This window comes from Xiphophorus maculatus, chromosome 14 (assembly GCF_002775205.1).
Source record: "Xiphophorus maculatus strain JP 163 A chromosome 14, X_maculatus-5.0-male, whole genome shotgun sequence".
Taxonomy (NCBI): Eukaryota; Metazoa; Chordata; class Actinopteri; order Cyprinodontiformes; family Poeciliidae; genus Xiphophorus; species Xiphophorus maculatus.
The window spans coordinates 22,492,723-22,512,440 of NC_036456.1; the positions used below are offsets into that span (position 1 = coordinate 22,492,723).

Genomic DNA, 19,718 nt, shown 5'->3' on the forward strand with positions numbered 1-19,718 from the left:
CCACCAGCCGCTGCCTGGTACCTGCAGAGCAATCAGTGTGTTTCACTGATTTGACTTTGTGAAATATTTGGCTGAACCTGCAGCGGGGGAAGACACTGAGAAGTTGTTATTGTCTGCAGGCATATCTGATTCCTGTTTCTGATTCCTGCACTACGCTGCTGAAGAGATCTGGTTTCTCACACATTCAAAACAACACTGTGTGATATTTTTGTCTCTGTTGGTACAAAACTCCAGGCAGGAAGAGGCCGACGTGGAGCCAAGTCAGTTTCCAGTTTCCAATCTGATAAACAGTTGAAATGTTTAACTATTAGTAATACTTAGGAATATTAAACAGGAAGTCAGCATGTGTTTGTTTGGTGATTATGATGCTGATTATTACAGGTTGGAGGTGTGAGGTTTTCCTATAAAAAGGGATATAAAACATGCTGTTTTTCTGTCTTTGTTGCATCTCAATGTTTCAAATCTTCACAACAAACTGAGCTGTAAAACACTAAAAATGCAGTAAAAATGTAGATTTTTCAAGATTTTTGTTGTGCAAATGTATAAAACTTTCTTGACCATTTAATATATAAATCTACCAAAAGTTTAAGTAGCAAATTATTTTTACTTTTTTGACCTCCTGGAAAAACATGTTTAGAAAAATCAGGCAGTAAAAGCTTGAATGTTTCCTGAAGCTAAATAAAATGACAGTATAATCAGACATTTCTGCCTCCGCAGCACAAATGATGGGACTCCAGTCTTTCTCACCCGGCTGCAGTAAATTGATTGAATAAATGGTGCATAAACATTTGGGTCAGTCCATCTTGTCACATAGAAACAGCGGCTGGCGGAGCCATCAGATAAAACACCAATTCAGCTCGAAGCGCTGATGCTCCAATAAATCCATAACTGCCTGCCAGGCCCCCTGCGGCTTCGGCCCAACGCTGGTCATTTCCATATCTCAGCCCTCAGCATCCATCCGTCTCTCTGCTGGGCGATGAAGAAAAACCCTGTGAGACGTGGAGGGATTCTCAGCTGATTTCTTTAATAACTAGAACTAATAACTAAATAACTAGAACTTCCTGTTTCATTTACCTCTGAAGTCCGAATATCCAAATTAGCAGCGTTCTATTTAGTCGAAGTCAGGATTTCAATATGGCAAAACCCAAGTAGTTATTGCTCACAATACGTTTTATGAACATTTTAAGCTTTACTTTCCATAACTAAACATCACTTTTCATTCCTTCAGTTTAGAGTTGCAGGTGTTACATGTAACTTTAATTTTAGATGCAACTTACAACTGTGTCTTTAAAACAAACAAGTTTCCACCACAGATTATTACTGTTGATGGGAGGAGCGGCCATATTGAAACACAAAGTCTTAACTGGGATGGTCGGAGTTGATCCCTTTTCCCATCAGGAAGTCCGACTTCAGGAGGCGTTCAAGTTGATTTCTCTGACTGGGAAATCGGAAACTCAGAGTTCTGACTACAAATGGAACATATTAATAGTACTGGGGCTCCTGATCCAACAAAAATAATCCCTAAACAAATTATCAAAATGTTTTCCTTATTTTCTGTCCAGTCACTCTTCATAACTGGTTTTCCTCATGTGCCACTGGAGTCCCAGTTGGTTCCACTCAGTCAGTCTCACCTGTTCCCACTCCAGTCGGTCTCTCCCAGTATCTCCCAGTCTCTCCCAGTCAGACTTTCCTCTTTCACTGATTTTCCTGCAGGGTTTTTGCTCCTGCTTCCTCTTACAGTCCATGTTTATAGTCTTTTCTGTTTCTTTCATCTTTTTCACTTCTCTGTTAATCACAAGCTAAGTTTTGATAAATTACTCATGTGTTGTTTATATAATTCAAACTCTGTGATATTCCCCACTTATTTGTTCATCTTTGATCATCTTGGATAAATCAGTTTTGTCTCATTCTTCAGACTCGTCAACGTGAAATTGGTTCAACCCGGAACAGAAACCCATTCCAGCTGCCAGATCTCATCTACTGATCCACAGATGGAAAAACTGAACGTGTGTGTTTAGTATTTTTCTCTTTCACAGTAAAACTGAAACTGATGGTGGAGGTGCAGAAACCTCCTGGACATCAATATGTCACAAATCTATCAAGTAAATGTGTGAGGAAGGAAAAATGTTAGTCTGATCTGCAAACACCAAACACTGAGGTAACATAACAGGAAAACTAACCTCCACTTCAGAGAGCGTCCAACATAAACTAATTCATCTATAACAAGTCATAAAAAGTAAAATCTTGCAGATGCAGAGTAGAAACTTTGGCTTTTATTGTTCTGCCAGTAACTATAGAAACCAGAACAATCTGTAGTATTTATATGATGAGTGATCGTGATGGTACTCTTGACCTAAAGTACATTTTCTTTAAAAATATTTTTCTATTTCTAGCCAACAATCTATGTCAAAAACCATCGACTTTGAATCTTATTGACAATTTGCAGCAGCTTTGCCTCCAGTCAACGACTTCCACATCTTCTTCTTCTTCTTCTTCTACTATTAGACTCACTTTCCCTCAGCAGCACTTTACTACAATCAGTCCTGTCTGTTACCTCTGGCGACGGCTTTTCTGCCGCTGTGAGTCTGTCAGATTTGAGGCCTCACGCTTGTTCCCTCAGGCGCAGCTTCATGGGAAACTTGTCAGTCAATGTGACGCACGGCTGGCCAAGGCAGCGTTAATAATTTGGTTTTGCACACACAGTCATGCCTGAACTCACACACAGACGGCGTGCGCGGGGCAGCACAGACCCAGTCAGTTCAGCGGCTCTGTGGGGAGGCTGGAGATAACTTAGCATTGTCTGATGTCTAATTAAGAGTCTGACCACCTCCAGCAACAGCTGAACGTTAGTGATGAACAAACTGGGAATCCATTAACGAGATACCAGAGTGATTGATAAAAATCCGTAAAGATTTCAACTGCTAAGTTCAAGTCTGGATGGATGACCTAGAGCTGCTTTGCTAAGCTGTTAGCATTGCTGAAGCAGGGATGTCGAATTTACATTTTGAGCCAAATCAAGATCCGGAATGTCCTCAAGGCTGGAGCAGAATATAAACCCATTAACAAGCTGCTAAGATATGAATAAGTAGCTATTTCTGCCTTCGGTAAGTAATTATTAAAGTTAACTTATTGAACATCTTTTCACATTTATGTAATTTTGCAGTTTACACACAAAAACTGGTTCAGTTTGATTAGAAAAACAATATTTAAGCACAGAACTGTCAGCTTGAAGGTTTTCTTTAGATGTCCTGCTACAACTTAGAGGGCCACATAAAAACATTATGGCGTACCAGATTTGGCCCCTGGGCCTTGAGTTTGACACAATAGACTCCAGACTGTAACCAGCACAACTAGTTAAAGGTAAAGTTTTGATTTGAAAGGTTCAGGGAAACGTTTTTACAGACACAAAGACGGGACTGAGCTGGTCGTATCGTAACACCTCCTGTAAGCCAGAGGCTTCCAAACCTTTTTCCATGGGGGCCAAAAATGTCAAGTTGAATAAACTGCAGGGGCCACACAAATGTTTAGTATTTTTCTCCTTAAATATGTTTAAACTTTTGATTTTTACCTGTTCCAATATAAACTAAACTCACAATAATGATTAATGAAATAAGAAAAGCAGTCAGATTGTTGTTGATTTAAAACATTAAAAATGTCCAGATGTAAAAATAACAAACCATTTTATATTTATGCTTTATGACATGCTCTTTCTTTATTAGATGGCCTCTCCCAGCATCTTTGTTGTCCCATTTACTATTAAAATAAAGCAAAAACCTGGATGGACACTTTGTGTTGCACTGTAAGACATTAAATTATCTTCGATCAGTGAGAACTGCACCTTAACATGACTGAAGTCTGAAAGGTGTCCAGTTTATCCTGACTCTCTGACTGTCTGGTCAAAAAGCCTCGTTGAACGACAGCAGCTTCCATCTTGGATTAGTCCTGACATGTGACCCTCCATCAGAAGCTAGCATGAAGCTAACAGCTTAAAGCCCCTGGGAACTGCAGCCTTTCTGTAGGAAGACGTGTGCAGAGCCTTAAGGTTGTCAGATCATGTTATAATTAGTTATTTGCATTTGATTGGCCTCCTCCTTGGGGAAACTGTGATTACACGACCTGAACCAGTCATTTCAGAGATCATTGTGTTGATGATTGTAATCTGTGTGACTTGCAGCACTTTACTGAAGATACTGAAAGCTGCAATCAGCCCCATCTCGCCTCCCGCAGCCTGTCAGACGGCGTCGGACACTCTGGCAGGAATCAGCAGATGAGATAATGACTGGTTTCCTTCACACACATCCAAAACCTGACGTGTTCCTACATTAAAACTGGCACACTTTAATATTCAGCTTTAATCACTGACTCATAAGCAAACATGTTCCTTCAACCCACACTTTTTAACATTTTGGTGTTTGGTATTTTTACCTGAGGATATAATGAATAAATCTTTTTCACTTGTTTGTGTCTCAGAAGCTTTTTCTTTCAAGATCTGGGCAAATTTCCTGTTTTCCTGCCCAACATTTCAGGTGTTTATGCCAGGAAGTAGCGATTTATGTTGAGGTACCAGAAACTGTCGGTGCTTAACTGGAGGAGTTCAAAGGTCACTGTTTATTGGAGATGAAGGGATGAGGCAACATATGGATGGATGAATGGATCGGGGCTCCACTGATGAGGTGAAAGGTCGACCGTGTGTTGGTGAGATGAGAATCAGAGCAGAAGAGGCCGAACTGAGATTCATCTTATAGGGAAGAAATATTTATTTAAGGATGACATGAGAAGCTGAATAATCAACATTTTACATCAAACTTTTTATGGAACATGGATGGATGGATGGATGGATGGATGGATGGATGGATGGATGGATGGATGGAAACAGTTTTCTGTCTGTTTTCCATGCAGACCTTTAAATAGTTAACTTCCAGGTTTGCCTGGATATTTCAGAATATTCCAGATGTTTTCCAGAATATTCCAAAGTATTCTTGTCATTTCCAGATGTTTCCAGATGTGTCGGATCAAACTGAGTTAGTTTTTTTTATTTTTTGGACATTGTTAGGAAAGCGGAGAGCGTTAATCCTCAGAGGGAATCGTTCAGAGCCTCTCTGTGTTTTATCAGACAATAACACTTTCTCCAAATATTCAGTCATCATAGCAGTATTATTATTATTATTATTATTATCTTCTGGTTCTCGTTATTGTTGCTCCGTTGGGAGGTATTTGTTACACCGAAAACAACAATGCTGGTGAATTTCTGAGGAACTGAGGGAGTCGAGTCCATTCCCTGTTTGGTTTTCCTAAAGCCTCTCGCTCTGCTCTGCTGTTTGTTTTTATGTGTTTAGATTGTCTGAGCTGCTGAGACTTGTTTCCTGTCTGCAGGACATATTTGCATTTTAACGCACAGCCCTTTACATCCAAGCCAAGATGCACAAACACTGAAACACAAAGCAGGTTGGCTCCCAGTGGACCCTGGGGATGAAGCCCCTCCAGCCAATCAGAGGTGAGCTGAGCTGCTGCATTACTAATGAGAGCGAAGGGAAAAAACAATCAGCAGAAATAAATACATGAAAGCAGCAGCTTGTGCTTTATTAATAAAATACCTCTGGGATAAATAGAGCAACAGGAGAGAGTTAAACTATGAATAATAATGATCAGCACCAGAGAAACTGTTTACATTCACACCATAAACCACAAAGTGTTTTAGTTCTTTCATTTAGAAACAAGACATGTGGTGTATCATCACTACCACCGGAGAAAATACCTGATCTGATACTTTCAGAGGAGAAGAACCAATCAGAAGACACCGCTGAGGGTGAGAACCAATCAGAAGACATCGCTGTGGAGAAGAACCAATCAGAAGACATCGCTGTGGATGAGAACCAATCAGAAGACATCGCTGTGGAGAAGAACCAATCAGAAGACATCGCTGTGGATGAGAACCAATCAGAAGACATCGCTGTGGAGAAGAACCAATCAGAAGACATCGCTGTGGAGAAGAACCAATCAGAAGGCACCTCTATGGAGAAGAACCAATCAGAAGACATGTGGCTGTTATCCATGCTGGAGGTGAATACTGAGCAGCTTTTCTCTGAACTAAAAGTGTAAAATGTCTTTCTTAACGTTAATCTTATGATCAATACTTTGGTTTTTATTTCTGTTTTGATCATTTGTCTGTTTATCTTCCTTCTTCTTGCCAGTTTGCCTCTGGCTTCCACAGCTGCATCCACTCACCTGTGATTAGCTCTTTGCTCCCTTTGCTACTCTTCCTCTGTATTTAAGACCTTCATTGATCAGTGGTAACCACCGGCTCCATATCAACCCCAAAATATTGAAAAAATATCTGTATTTTAAAATACACACTCTCTGCCTGAAAGAAAGAGAAAATGTTTCTATGGTTTATTATAGAGTGAAACTAAAAACAAAACCTACATTTTTATTAATCTACTCTATCACCACTGCTGCAAATGTAAATACCTTCAATTTATTCTTTGTATTAAGTTGTTTTATTTCTCCAAATATTTCTGTTCAATAATCTGTGAGAAATCGATCAGAAAACAGAAATATAGAAATTTTCTGGAGCGTCAAAGCTTTTAGTTTTTTGTCAGCCTGGGAAAATGAGTTTTCCAGTTCCTCTGTCTTTAAAATCACTAAAGCTTTAACAAATGAACCAGTTTTATTTTTTCCAAGCATTCAGAGGCGATAGAAGGAACTTGGATTTAACAAAACATCTAATGTCATATTTTGCCTTTTCAACTCTGTATTAAAGTTGAAAATCCCTGGTAGTCATTCAAAAACTACTTACCTGTCAAATGAATCCTTCAGCCGCTGCGAGTGGAAAAGTATTTTCTTATTGTGCTGACAAGAAAATTAAAAGTTTTCTAAGCTGCTTTCAGGCCATCGTGTTTTTATTAAGAGCAGAGCGACGCAAAATGTTTTTTTATCTGGCCTTTTGGGCCATTGAAGAAAACATCTTTAGAAAAACATAAATGTGCCTTTTGGGTTTTCCAAACATTGCTGGTTAATTAACTTTCAGAGAGAACAGCTCTGACTGGAGGCCAGTTGTCTGATCAGTATGAATTCGTGTATTATACTCAGGTTTCTCTTCAGCTTTCAGGATGGTTTTAAAAGCTCCGTTTCAGTCTGTGTATAAAACACAAGCAGTTCCTCTGGATAACCATTTGAATTATGGCTGGAAAATGTGTGATGAAAGCTCTGACTCTGCGCCTCGGCCCGGGGACCTGAGGTCTGTTACATCATGGCTCATGAAGCAGAGCCCCGATAAATTTATTGGACATGTTTAAAAGGTCTCACAGTCTCCTGTATAAAGGTTAAGAGATGCTTTATTTCACTAAAAAACACGAGAGAGAGAGAGAAGAGACAGGGTCGTCTCTAAATATAAAACAGCTGCAGGAAACAGAAGGTTAGGATGCACCAGAAAATGTTTCTGTGGTTTATTATAGAGTCAAACTAAACAAATACCTCAATAAATCACCTCATTAGTCAAGAGTTGAGCTTTTTTCCCTGGAGAGTCTTGAAATGTTGCTGAAAACAACTCTCTCACTAAGTAAGCTAATAAATTCTGGTTCCTGTTTGTCTCTAAATCAGTCGCCGCTGGTGTTGTTGGTTCAACGCTCCGTTTCTGGAGCGTTGCCCCCTGCTGTTCGGAGGATGGAGCCAGCGGCAGCATTTTCCTCCAGCAGCTCTCTGTGGGCGCCGTCTCCCTCTCCTGTTTCCACCACTTCGCCTGCAAAGTGTTTGTGTGGCAGTAAAAGCCGACCTGCTGAATGAAGGCGTTGCTCCATTTGCTTCAGGTTGATGGAAATTATCTTCAAACTGGTCAATGACTGGAGGGATTTAGCAGCGTTCTGGCTGAGAGCTGATGCCCCGGTTCAGAGGTGTGGGGGCGTTTTGGATCAGGACAGCAGAATAAAAGAGGCTCTCTGTTCATTGTGAGTCAGCCTGCTGTAAAGGATTTATTCATCAGCTCTGCAGCCAAAAAACAGGTTTTAAAAATAAAGCGCAGACAGAGGGATGGAGGGTCTTCACCGGGTTGTCGAAGATGCTGCATGAGGAATGAAGGATGGATTCATGAAATCAGGTTTTTATTCAGATTTTCTGCTACACAAGATGGAAAAAAAGACAGATCATTTGATCCAAATCTCAGAACCTGTGATCAGTGGTGGCAGATTTTTTCCTACATGCTCAGACGCCTGAAAGCTACCCTGGGTTTCATATTAAGATTGAATTAGATGTAGATGCATCTTCCACATACCTGAAGGAAGCTTGTGTGCTTTCTGTCATGTCATGTTACGGCTGACTGAGACCCTGCAGGAGGAAACGATTCCTGACAAGAACTGAAAGTTTGAAAAGTTTTTTGGACACAGAGAAGGAAAGAAAACTTTCTGTGTCAGGAGAAGAGAGTGATGAGGAGCAGAGTTCTCATTGTTAGATAAGTTTGATCTGCTTTAATCCAGCTAGTTCAGTAGTTTTGGTCTCACAGTGGAGGGAACATCATCTGCAGTAATCAGAGCATGGTTCTGCTCCACTGGAGGTAGGAGAAGAAAGGAGTCGGTGGATCAGGATACAAATCAGAACATGAACGGCATATTTCTCTGTTTTGGAGCTGATCAGTGTTGCTGTGGAGACTGTCTGGGTCATTTCCAGCCTGTTGCTGGTTGTGATGGAGGGATGTGAAACCAAACTTAGTGTCACATGGATCCAAAACTGTGAAGTCAGAAATAAACCTGAGCTTCAGCATCCGTCAGTTTACATGGCCAACCGCTTGGTGGCTGAATGCTGTCGTTCCCAAACGTTTCCATTTTTCTGAGGAAATTTCAAGGATTTGTTGCACGAACGGCATCATGTCACAGTTCAACTCTGGAGATCCTGAGAGCGAAACATTCTTTCACTAATGTTTGTGAAAACAGCCGCATGCCTCAGTGCTTCATTTTATACACCTGCAGCCGTGGAAGTGGCTGGAACACCTGATTCTGATCACCTGGATGGGGAACAAAAACTTCTGGCAACATAATGTATGTATTTATCAAACTGAATGACCATTCAGGGTTTGTACAGTTAAATATTTTGGTGGTTGTTGCACAAAATTCAAATATATTGAGATTATCAAACATAAATTCAGCCTGTGACTCTGTTCATTCATAAATATTCCCTCTGAGTCTTACTTATCTTCTGATAACTAGTCCAGTGCATAATAAGATTGACTAAGTTTTGCACACATTATCTAAAAAATAACATCTGAATGGATTAGATGAAAGGTTTTTGAACAGAAACATGTTTTTAGTGCAGGACGTCTCTCTGCTCTTTGACTCAATCCGCTCTACAAACAGTTAAATCCATCTTCAGTTACTTCACTTTTTACACTCCACTAAATAAAAACATTTTCATTTTTCCATTTAGTGGCTTCACTAAAAGAGATGTTACTTTAGCCGACCTCGCAGTCTTCACGCTCCAGGAACCAATTTGCTCCCACACCTCAGATAATCCCTGGCTCCTACTCAGAGCCGCCGTGGCATCTTCCTGAAAACGTCCCTCTATGATCGGCTCATTACTTGTTTCTACACGTCCTCACTGAAAAGCAAAGTTGTTGAAGCGTGATGCTGGTGTTTGGCATGTCAAGCCAGGAGTTATCAACAGCCTCTTGTTGGTTCTGAGTCAAATAATCACACCTCACACTGAAAGCGCTGCCATTTTAATTACTTTCCATCCACAAAGAGCCGGCCTTCTGCAGGAAACAGAGCAAATCTCCCGTCTGATTTAATCCTCCAGACCCGCTGAGGAGCTGGCAATGACTTTGGAAATGAACACAGTTTTAGATCATTGCAAATATCTAAAGATAAGGAGAAAAGAGAATTACCTTGAGTCAAATACACTGGACAAGTTTCCATTTTCTGAAAAATAAGTAAAGTGTTTATATTATGTCAGTCAGAATGAGAAAATACTTTTATTTGCTAAATACAGAATAAAATGTCACCAGGAGAGAAACAAGATCCTGTTAAACATGAAAACATCACTATATATTTGATGAAACAGACATCATGGCTTCACCTCAGGAAGTTGTAACACCAGATGCCTCTTTTATTCTTAAATCATTTGTTTGGCAGGATTTTTGGTCTCCAGTAACAACAGAGAGACAAAGAAACCAGATGAAATCCCTGCAGGTTGTTCACACACTGAGCAGCAACTGGGAACCGTTAGATATTTAACTGCAGACGTTGATTAGTTGATCAATTAGACAAAGAAACACATCAGTTTTTTTTGAGTTTGTGATAAAATCAAAATAAAATTATTTCTGCAGCATAAACTGTATCTTTGTAATATTAAAATCTCGTCTTCTCGTTAACTCAATATTGTCTCATCTCCTGAGTTCTTGTTACATCCTTATGAGACAAATTATTTGAGCAACATTTCATAATTTTTAGATGTTGACATAAATTTCCTTTTCATATTTAGAAGAACTGAGATGTTGCTTCAGAGGTTCCCTCTTTATGATGCCTTCCAGTTCGCACCAGTCCCTCCTGATGCTGCCGTCCCAGTACTTCAGAGAACTGATGCTGCCGGACATGTCTGCAAATATTAAGGTCTTTGTCCTTAATTTGCAAACTGTAATCTGGCTTTTTCTGTTGGTTTCAGATTAATGGCTTCTTCTGGTCAGAGTGGCCTTTCAGTCCATGATGGTACAGAACTGGTTTCACTGGGAAAGAGGCTCTTTTTCCAGCTCATCTCTCAGTGACTGTATGATTTCTGGACATTTTATGCTGTTTATATGCTGTTCTGTAAAACTGAGCGTGAAACCTTCAGGCGTCTGGACATTTAACCCACCGATGACCCAGACTACTTTAGTTTGACATTTATCTTCCTGATTTCTTTGCTGATTAATTTTGGTTTCACACAATAATGTGTTTGAGGTGTTGCATTGAAACGTATTTAAAGTCGGGCCTCTAACCTTTCAGTCTCTTAAAAAGGTCAAATGTAATCATCTCTTCTTTTAATTTGTTTAAAGGCACAGTGAACTAAATCTGTGTGAACCTCAAAACCTGAAAATTCAATAATAAAAACCACAGATAAATTCTCTCTCATAATTCCTGCATTAAGGTAAGAAAATGTTTTAATACAAGGTGAATAAATATCTGGTTTGATCCACATTATGAATCTTCTCCTGAGACCTTTTAATGGCTTAGTTCTTTCCCCCTGAATAACTAAATAAAGTTGAGCTGCAAATGTTTCAACAACCACTTGACACCTACAATTAGCCTGCAGACATTCGCAGCAAAGCAGCAAGTCGAGCTGCTCTCTCACAAGTGAGTCAGAAAACTCTGCAGGATCTCCCAGTGAGAAAATCCACGGTGGGAACCTGAGGGAGATGATGCTAACATGATTAACTGGTTTCTCTGCTGGAGAACGAGCTCCAGTCTGGGAATGACTCAACCAAACGAACCACTGATTTACTGACAGCAAGTTTTCTGCAGCTTCGCAGCATGACCTAGTTGAGTTTTACTGGAGCCAAGCCAACAAAAGAGTTGATTTGCTTCAAAAAAAGAATTAAAAAAAACAAGATGTGAGAGAGAAGCAATCCGAACAGAATCAGAAAGTCACAGATCACAACAAATTGTTGCTTCTTGCTGACTTTGATGCTTTGGTCTCCAGTCATGTTAGGAAAATGTTTGAAAAAATCGCCTGGAGCCACAAACTGAATCATGAAACGACGCCTGGCTGATTAAAGTCTGAGAGCGAAGATTAAAGAACAGCAGAGAGCTGCAGCTTCTGCAACTTCAGTCGTGGAGGAGTTTCAAACTTCTGGTGTCTCTGGAGTGGTGTGGAGGTAAAATGCATTCTGGGAAAGCAGCCTGCTGTCAGGACGCATCAGACGCAGTCAACCGGAGCCGGACCGTCAGCGCGCTCTCCATCGACCCGCCGCTCGCCGGAGAAGCTGCGATTATTTCTGCATTCAGGGTCGGCGAAAAGGTCGCCGCAGTCAGAGGTGAGCTTCTCCAAACAGAAATGGATTTTCAGAGCTGGAATCGATTTCTTCAACATAATGGGCCTGTCTGCATCTCTCAGTTTTTCCATGGTTTCCTCCCTGGATGCCAGCTTCTCTTTTAGCTTTTGTTGGTTATTGAGCTGTCAGGGAGGGAAAACAAGAGTTTTGGTGTTTAAATAAATGAGCAGTGTGTTATCGGCTCAGGAGTGTGTCGGGGAAACGTGTTTTCATGAACCCATCACTCAGGAGTCACACTGGATCAGGTAGTTCACACCTTCAGGGAGGAAGAAACAAGCGATGAGGACGACAGGGATGGAGGTGGAATGGAAACGTGATCAAAACAATCTAATTTTGTTTGTTTGTGATATAAACTACATTCATGGCTGTTTGAATGACTGGACTAATAATAAATACAATTTATGTTTTTTAAAGGGAAGACAGATGAATAATGTTCATCCATTCTCTATATCATCTAAAAAGCGTTCAGTGAATCTCTCACGTCATTGTGGAGAGACTTTGTTCTGCTTTTTCAGATTTTTTAGCCACATTGAACAGATTCCCAAGATCAACAACCTGCAGGTTTAATAAAGTTTAAAATCTGGACATCAAAACTTTCATTTTTGTGTTTTGCATCCAGTCAGAGGTGGTTTTGGATCTTTATCCTGCTGCAGCCCCTGATCATCACTCTGCCACCACCATGTTTCACCAGACAGAATATTTTCCTATAAGTCTTAGGAATCTTCATGGAGGCAATGGGGGCTTTAGATCTTCCCCACTGTGGTTCTCTGGAGCCTTAAAAATATTTTCATTTTCCAGCTGGTGGATGTCAGGGAATTTGTTTCTTGTTGGATTTCTTTAGGCCAGAACACGATGTGTTGTTGTTGTTTAGGATTTTTTATAATTCTGCACTTTGTTAGACGAGTTTTGTTCGGTTCAAAAGGCAGGAATCTGGTTAATAACTGATAATTGACAAGTTAAGGAAATATATTTTCACTTAGTTCCAGCTTCCTCTGCAGATGACTTTTTAGATTTACTTAGATTAATCTTTTATTATCTGAAAGATACAAGAAGAAAATTCTTATTAAATTCTTACCCAACATGCTGTTATTTATTTCCAGAATGTCATTGAGTAACTTTTTAAAAAAATATATATATATACACATGTATATACTTTTAAGAGTATTTTTACTTTTTACCTTTACTTGAGTAATTTCATTATGAAGTATTTCTTCTCTTGGTAAAGTAAAATTTCTGTTTTTTTCTACCCATTGAATGAAGAACAAACATGTTTTAACCAGAAAGTCACCAGACAGAAACAAACAGCTGCTGCTTTTTATTGGAAAAAACTGATATGGAAAAGTTTTCTTTTGCCTGATTTTTATTTTTTTGTTACATATATTAATTATTGTCATTTATGTCCCTAAAATACCAACATTTCTACTTAACTTTATGTCTTTATGTCCGTCTGATGATGTAATTTATAAATATTAAATGATTGATAATTTGATCAGTTACTCAGTACTTCAATAGACTTTTTACCAAATACTTTTTTTACTTAAGTAATTTCTTGGGTGGCTACGTTTTACTTTTACTTAAGTAAAAATATGTTGAAGTATTTCTATTCTTATTTGAGTACATTTCTGCGTACTCTGCCAACTTCTATATATTTCCAAAACAAAAATTTGATCTGAGTTCCTAATTTAGATTTTTTTAAAAACAGTCGTATAACAAAACAGGGACGTAACATTTTAAAGAGTCAGAGAAAAGCAGATTTGGGAGACATGTTGAATTAAAAGGGATTATTATGAGTTGATGAAGAAATAATTCTGGACAGACGGTTTTGGTTGAGTGACTCAAACAGACGGGAAACAAAAGCACCGACTCCGCAGCAATTCCTCCTGAGAAAGACGTGACCTGAAAATGACCCCAGATTCTCCCATCCTCACCGTTTCCATTTCCGTCCTTCGTTCTCCACATCTTTGATTTTCAAATTATTCCTCTGTTTCTACCCTTTCCGCTGTCTGCCCGTCTCCTTTTTATCTCTGTGAATCCCTCACTCCCCCCAGCTACGAGTTGAAAAGTTCAGCAGCTCATCCAGAGCAAACTGGAGCTTCAGTGGAAAACAAACCCACAGCCATGAAGCCAGGAGCTTCCTGGTGGTCAGATTCATTCCCAGAGTCCAGGGTCTGTCTGTCCAGCCATTACTTTATGTGAAATAAGAAAAGTCTAAAGAGAAAAGTTTGAATTGAACTTGTTGGAGCTGAAATGTGTGGATTTTGTCAGGCTGAGGAGTTTCACACCTGAAGATGATCATCGGATCAAACCTCTGCATTAAAGGGTTCTGGTTCAGATCCGGATGGTTCTGCTGGTTTTTCTGAATCTGCTCGTTTTGTTAAATGTTTCAAGACAGAATTGATAAAAACTTGCATTAAACCACAGTCAGAATTTGTTTTTAATCAATAAAGTAATTCAGTTTCCTCTCCTCCAAACCTGATACTAATGACTCTGAGTCAGAAACAGAAATTCCTCTCAAAATGTTTTTTGGCTCTTTAGCTGAAATGTACAGCTGATTTTCTGCTTTGGGTTTTAACTAGGACAATTACAAGGTGGCTGGACAAGAAATAAATAAATGCAAAAAAAAGAACTTATCAGTTTAAAAACTTAAAGTAAACTGTAATTATCAACTAGAAAATTCATTAACTTTGAAAAGATGGCTGCCTAAGTGTGTATTAGTTAAACCCAAATCAAAGGTTCATGAAATTGTTTAAGTTAAACCAACTTCAGATATTTTACAGTTTAGAAAACTGAGCAGAAACAAGAAGTGATTAAATATTGTGTTAAATATCTGTTAAAGTCAGAGCATTAAAAAAGTCCAGAAATAATTTATTCTTGGAAGCAGAAAATAAAAATATTTTGACAATAATCTCTCTTTAAGACTGAAAATAATAATAATTATTATCCTTTAATTATCATGAAGTTTCTCTGAAAGAGAAAAATTACCTGGAAATAGATTATACAACATTTTTATCAGGCTTCTCTTTTATGTAATTTCTAGGAACGTGGAAATCATCATAAGTTTTCCCAAGGAGGTTGAAGGTCTGGTTTAATTATTTCTATAAATACATCCAGAATAACAGCTGGTCTTTGTCTCCAGCAACATGCAGGAGGAGCGTAAACCATAGAAACAAAACAAATCATTTTATGCACCAGGATTCAACAAAAAATACTTTTATTTTTAGCTCATTTGTGTTAATGCTGAATTTTAGTAACTTATATTAAGCTGTTACACAAAAATCATGTTGTGTAACAATCACCTTGACTCGCTGGCTAATCATCTGTAATTATTAACCAAGTTAGCATAACACTCTGACTGGCAGGTAAACTCTTATCTATTTTCAGTTTGTTTAGATTATTTTTCTTTTTTTAGCCTCCTTATCTCCGTGGAAACGCTGGTCCCTCGTCTCTGGATCCTTTATAAACGGGTCCTCAGCTCGTTTTGCTCAGGCATTAATTGTGCTTCTGAATCGGGTTTAGATTGTTGGAAGAGACTCACCAGCTGTAAGTTATTCAGGATATGAAACAACCTGAAGATCTTTTTACATGAGGAATTAGGAAAATAAAATTAACACCACTGGAAGATATGAATTTTACTTCTGCATTTAAATCATCTTAGCGTTGCTCGCTGACAACAAAATTTGATTTACTGAAACCTTTTTCTGCTACAACACATCAGAATCTGTCCTTACAGCAGGACGAGTGTCTAAAACCAAATGTATTGATCTATAATTGTTTTAGTTCTGACCACTGATTCCTGGTGAATTTACTGGTTTCTAAGTGTAACTGAGACATTTCCTGTGTAAGCCATGTCTTGATAGTTTGATTTTGCCCTTGAATCATTTCAGGTTCATCTCTGAATGTTGAGTCTTTAAACTGCTTTTCATGATGATGATTTTGTTCTCTTCCTCGTTTCGCTCCAGACTGCAGCCATGCCATCCTGTTTGACCTCAGGGTTTCTCCTCGTCAGCCTCCTGCTGCAGATCGGGACCAACGCTGCTCCTCTGGAACCGGGTCATGACCTGCTGGAAGACAAGGCTGATGGCGACGTCGGCGCCAGGCGCAACATGTTGGGCACTCTGACTGTGATCATTGTCCGAGGCATCGGTCTGAACGGAGATAAAATCGGAGATACTGATGCGTGGGTTGATGCACAGCTCAAAGTCTGAGAGCCTGGATCACCTGATGAACAGAAAAGTATTAATTTGTTCTTTTTCTCTCCTGCTGACAGTTTTGCCAAGATGTGGTACGGAGCCATGTATTTCAGGACCGAAGAAATCAAATCAGACAATCCAACATGGAACGCTGTGTTTAATTTGGGCCATGTGAGTTCTTTATAGATTAGCTTAACAGATTAGCATTACAACTTAAAGAACTTCATGACTTTAATTTTAATTTTCTTTTGAAGGTGGAAACACATCTTCCCCTGAAGGTTGAGGTTTGGGACCAGGACCCGACACATGATGACTGTCTCATCTCGTGCACTCATTATCTGACCCAGGGAACCCACACCTTCACCTGCCCAGGGAACGGTCAACTGGAGGTCAAATATTCCCTGACCTGCGACCCCGGCCTTACTGGAAAGCAATGTGAGCTGTACCAGTAAAATGCTTAGTGGAAAGACTTCAGTCACAGTGAGGTTTAAATAAATGACTCAAAGGTTTTTTATGGTAATGAATCTGATCTGTTAATCACAGGGTGCATGTTAGCATTGTGAAAAATCTTTGTTCCTGTTTTAAACAAACACATTTTGACAACAGATGAGCATTAGTTGACATTTACTGACAGTAATTCAAGCTGTGCTTTGATATTGTACTTTATTACTTTCAAAATCCTTTGAATCAATAAAATATTATTCCATTTATTTGGGTTTGCATTGTAAGACTTCTTGGTTGAATGTTGTCACCTTTCAGAAATGAAAATAGGAATAGGTGGAGAACTATTTTCTGCTCAATGCAATGCTGTCTTTAAATGACATTAAAGCCCTAAAAATGTCACATTTTTTTATATTTCTATCCACAATGTGATTATATTTTCCACCACTTGACTACCTGTCATGGAGCAAATAATTTTATCCTTACTTCGTCTCTCTCATTATTTTTTCCACCTGACATTTCCTCTCTCTGATCTGACTCATCGTTGCCTCTCAGAATAAATGAATCCATACATTTTCTTGTCATTTCCCGTTTGCATCTCCATCCACTGACTTTCTGTGACCTTTTCTGCATTAAGAATAAAAAAACATCCGTCTTCCACCCACAACGTGTTATAAACTAAGCACAGGTCTAAACTGGAGTCACACTGAATCAGTGACATGAGTATTTCAATCAAGTCTTAAACCCAATCGTTGCATCAGCAGAGGTGAAAGTCTTCATGGGGATCACCAGAGGTGGGGACTCGAGTCACATGACTTGGACTCGAGTCAGACTCGAGTCGTTAAAATCACGACTTGAGACTTGACTTGAAAAAATGCTCAAAGACTCGGACTTGACTTTGACTTTCATGCCATTGACTTGGGACTTGACTCGATTTGAAGCTGTTTACTTGAAAAGACTTGATATTTTTTACTCAAAGTCTTAAAATTTAAAACACATTATTTATAAAGTGGCGTCATTAATTAATTTCACTCATTCCGTATCAATATGCGCAGACCGTCACTATGGTTTTCCTCTCTCCTTATGTATGTATGTGTACGCAGCTGCAGCACAACCAATCAAATTAACAGGATTTGGACGTTTAAAAAAACGCGGCAAAGCTACAGAGCTCAGGGAACGAAATACGAAATAACCGCTCGAATATGCTTCCGCGAGTAATTTCTTTTGGCTACGTAGGTTATGAACTTTCGACTAAAAACCGAACTGCAACTTGTAAAACATGCAAGAAGAGAATATCGGATGGAGATGCCACGACGTCCAACTTTGTCCGGCATTTGAAGCTTCACAAAGATCGGTAGGTGGCGCTTTTCTTTTGCTGTAAGATAGCTGACTTTAGCTAACTTCGTGTTAGCATGTGTACTCCGGGTTAAATTGGTGATTATTTACCATAAATCCGGTCCTTCAAATGCCTCCACAAATAATGTGCACCGTGTTAGCTCAGGAAGCCGGTGGATAGTGAGCGGGGCTCCGGAACAGAAAGCAGATTCTGGACCTGAACACAGGGAACAGAGTCTCTCTGTCCCATCATGATGATGAGCCGGGTCTAGTATCATCTAAGGATGGTTGGTGTATTTGAAGACATCTACGTTGGGAAATTATATTGACAATATATTGTTTTGACAGGTCAGAGAAAAGAGGAAAAAACTGCTGTTATGGTTCTTTGTATTGTGCTGTGGAAATGTCAGCATTTTCGTCTTTTTTTATTGAATATCAAGTTTAACAGAACTGGGCAATAAAGTGGTCCAATTTAAAAATGTTTTTTATACTTTGTGTTCAGCTACACATGTTCTATCATTTGAGATAAATACATATTTTAAAACGAACAAATGGTCTATTATTTGAATTTTATGTATAATTGCAAATTATAAAAAAAATAATAATAAAAACGACTCGAAATGACTTGAAATTAAAGGTTCCTGACTTGAGACTTGACTCGACTTTTGCCTGTCTTTACTTGAGACTTGACTCGGACTTGAGGACAGAGACTTGAGACTTACTTGAGACTTGCAACACAGTGACTTGGTCACACCTCTGGGGATCACCACAGCAGAGGTCACTGAAGCCATCAAACCACTTTACACTTGCAAATCACCAGGTCTTCTTGTTGTGTAGAGGTCAGAAAAGCAGCAATGAATGCATAACACTGCAGTAATAATTTAATTTAAAAACTTTTATAGACTAACTTTCTTTCTTATTTTTGCTGCACATCCTACTGCAGTGAACCACCTATCGTTTGAAGCACTTTAAAATTTGTTAATGACTCATTACTCCACCCATAAGATTGTTTTAGTATAATACGACTCCAGTTCTCTAATGATATGAGAAACATAAAACAATAGAGGTGTGATTAGATCCATGTCTGAAGATCATTTAAAATCTGGATTAAATGTCAGTGATTAAGACCTTCCATTATTTGCTCTGTATAGATTTTAAACATGGCTATGTGCATTTAATAACATTTCTGATTAAATTTCAGTTTTATTACATGGTATTTATTTGGAAGTTTCTCTCATCTTTGAAGAACTTCAAGCTGCCTTTTCGTCTGAAAGCCGCCACAGAAACAAACCTGACTTGACTTGGCTATTCATTCTTACAGGTATGACCATCAATCTCATGCTCCATTTGTTAACAGGAGCCCAGAGGGGCGTCTCTCCTTCAGTCGGAGCAGCGACTCATTCCTGACCCAAAGGGAGCATTCTCACTTTCCCAGCAAACATTTTTTATACTAACATACTGGTTAGAGCAAATGTCACCTCTTCTGTGAGCTTAAATCTGTTCAATTGCGTCTATTAAATGGTGCTGCTTACTGGGAATGAACCACGGACAAGTTCTTTCATGTGACTGAGTTATTGTAACTTAAACATGCACAACAATGACTCCAAACTTGACACAACACTGCATTTCTTATGAACCAGCATACTAATGTGACAGGAACAAATACCAAGTGCAAAGTGGACCAGCTGCTGTAATAACTCAAATTTCTGCAAAACTCATTTTCCAAAACAAAAATACGTTTG

The 19,718-nt window shown here is 39.1% G+C and overlaps 1 protein-coding gene across 1 annotated transcript; it reads left to right on the forward strand.

Moving 5' to 3' along the window:
* The first annotated feature begins 15,471 nt into the window (after positions 1 to 15,471).
* Positions 15,472 to 16,910, forward strand: LOC102223752 (perforin-1-like). Its single transcript, XM_005810748.2, has 4 exons — positions 15,472 to 15,550; positions 15,970 to 16,187; positions 16,278 to 16,371; positions 16,455 to 16,910. The coding sequence occupies exons 2-4, from the start codon at positions 15,979 to 15,981 to the stop codon at positions 16,650 to 16,652; spliced, it is 501 nt and encodes a 166-aa protein (XP_005810805.1). The 5' UTR covers positions 15,472 to 15,550; positions 15,970 to 15,978; the 3' UTR covers positions 16,653 to 16,910.
* Positions 16,911 to 19,718: the final 2,808 nt, after the last annotated feature.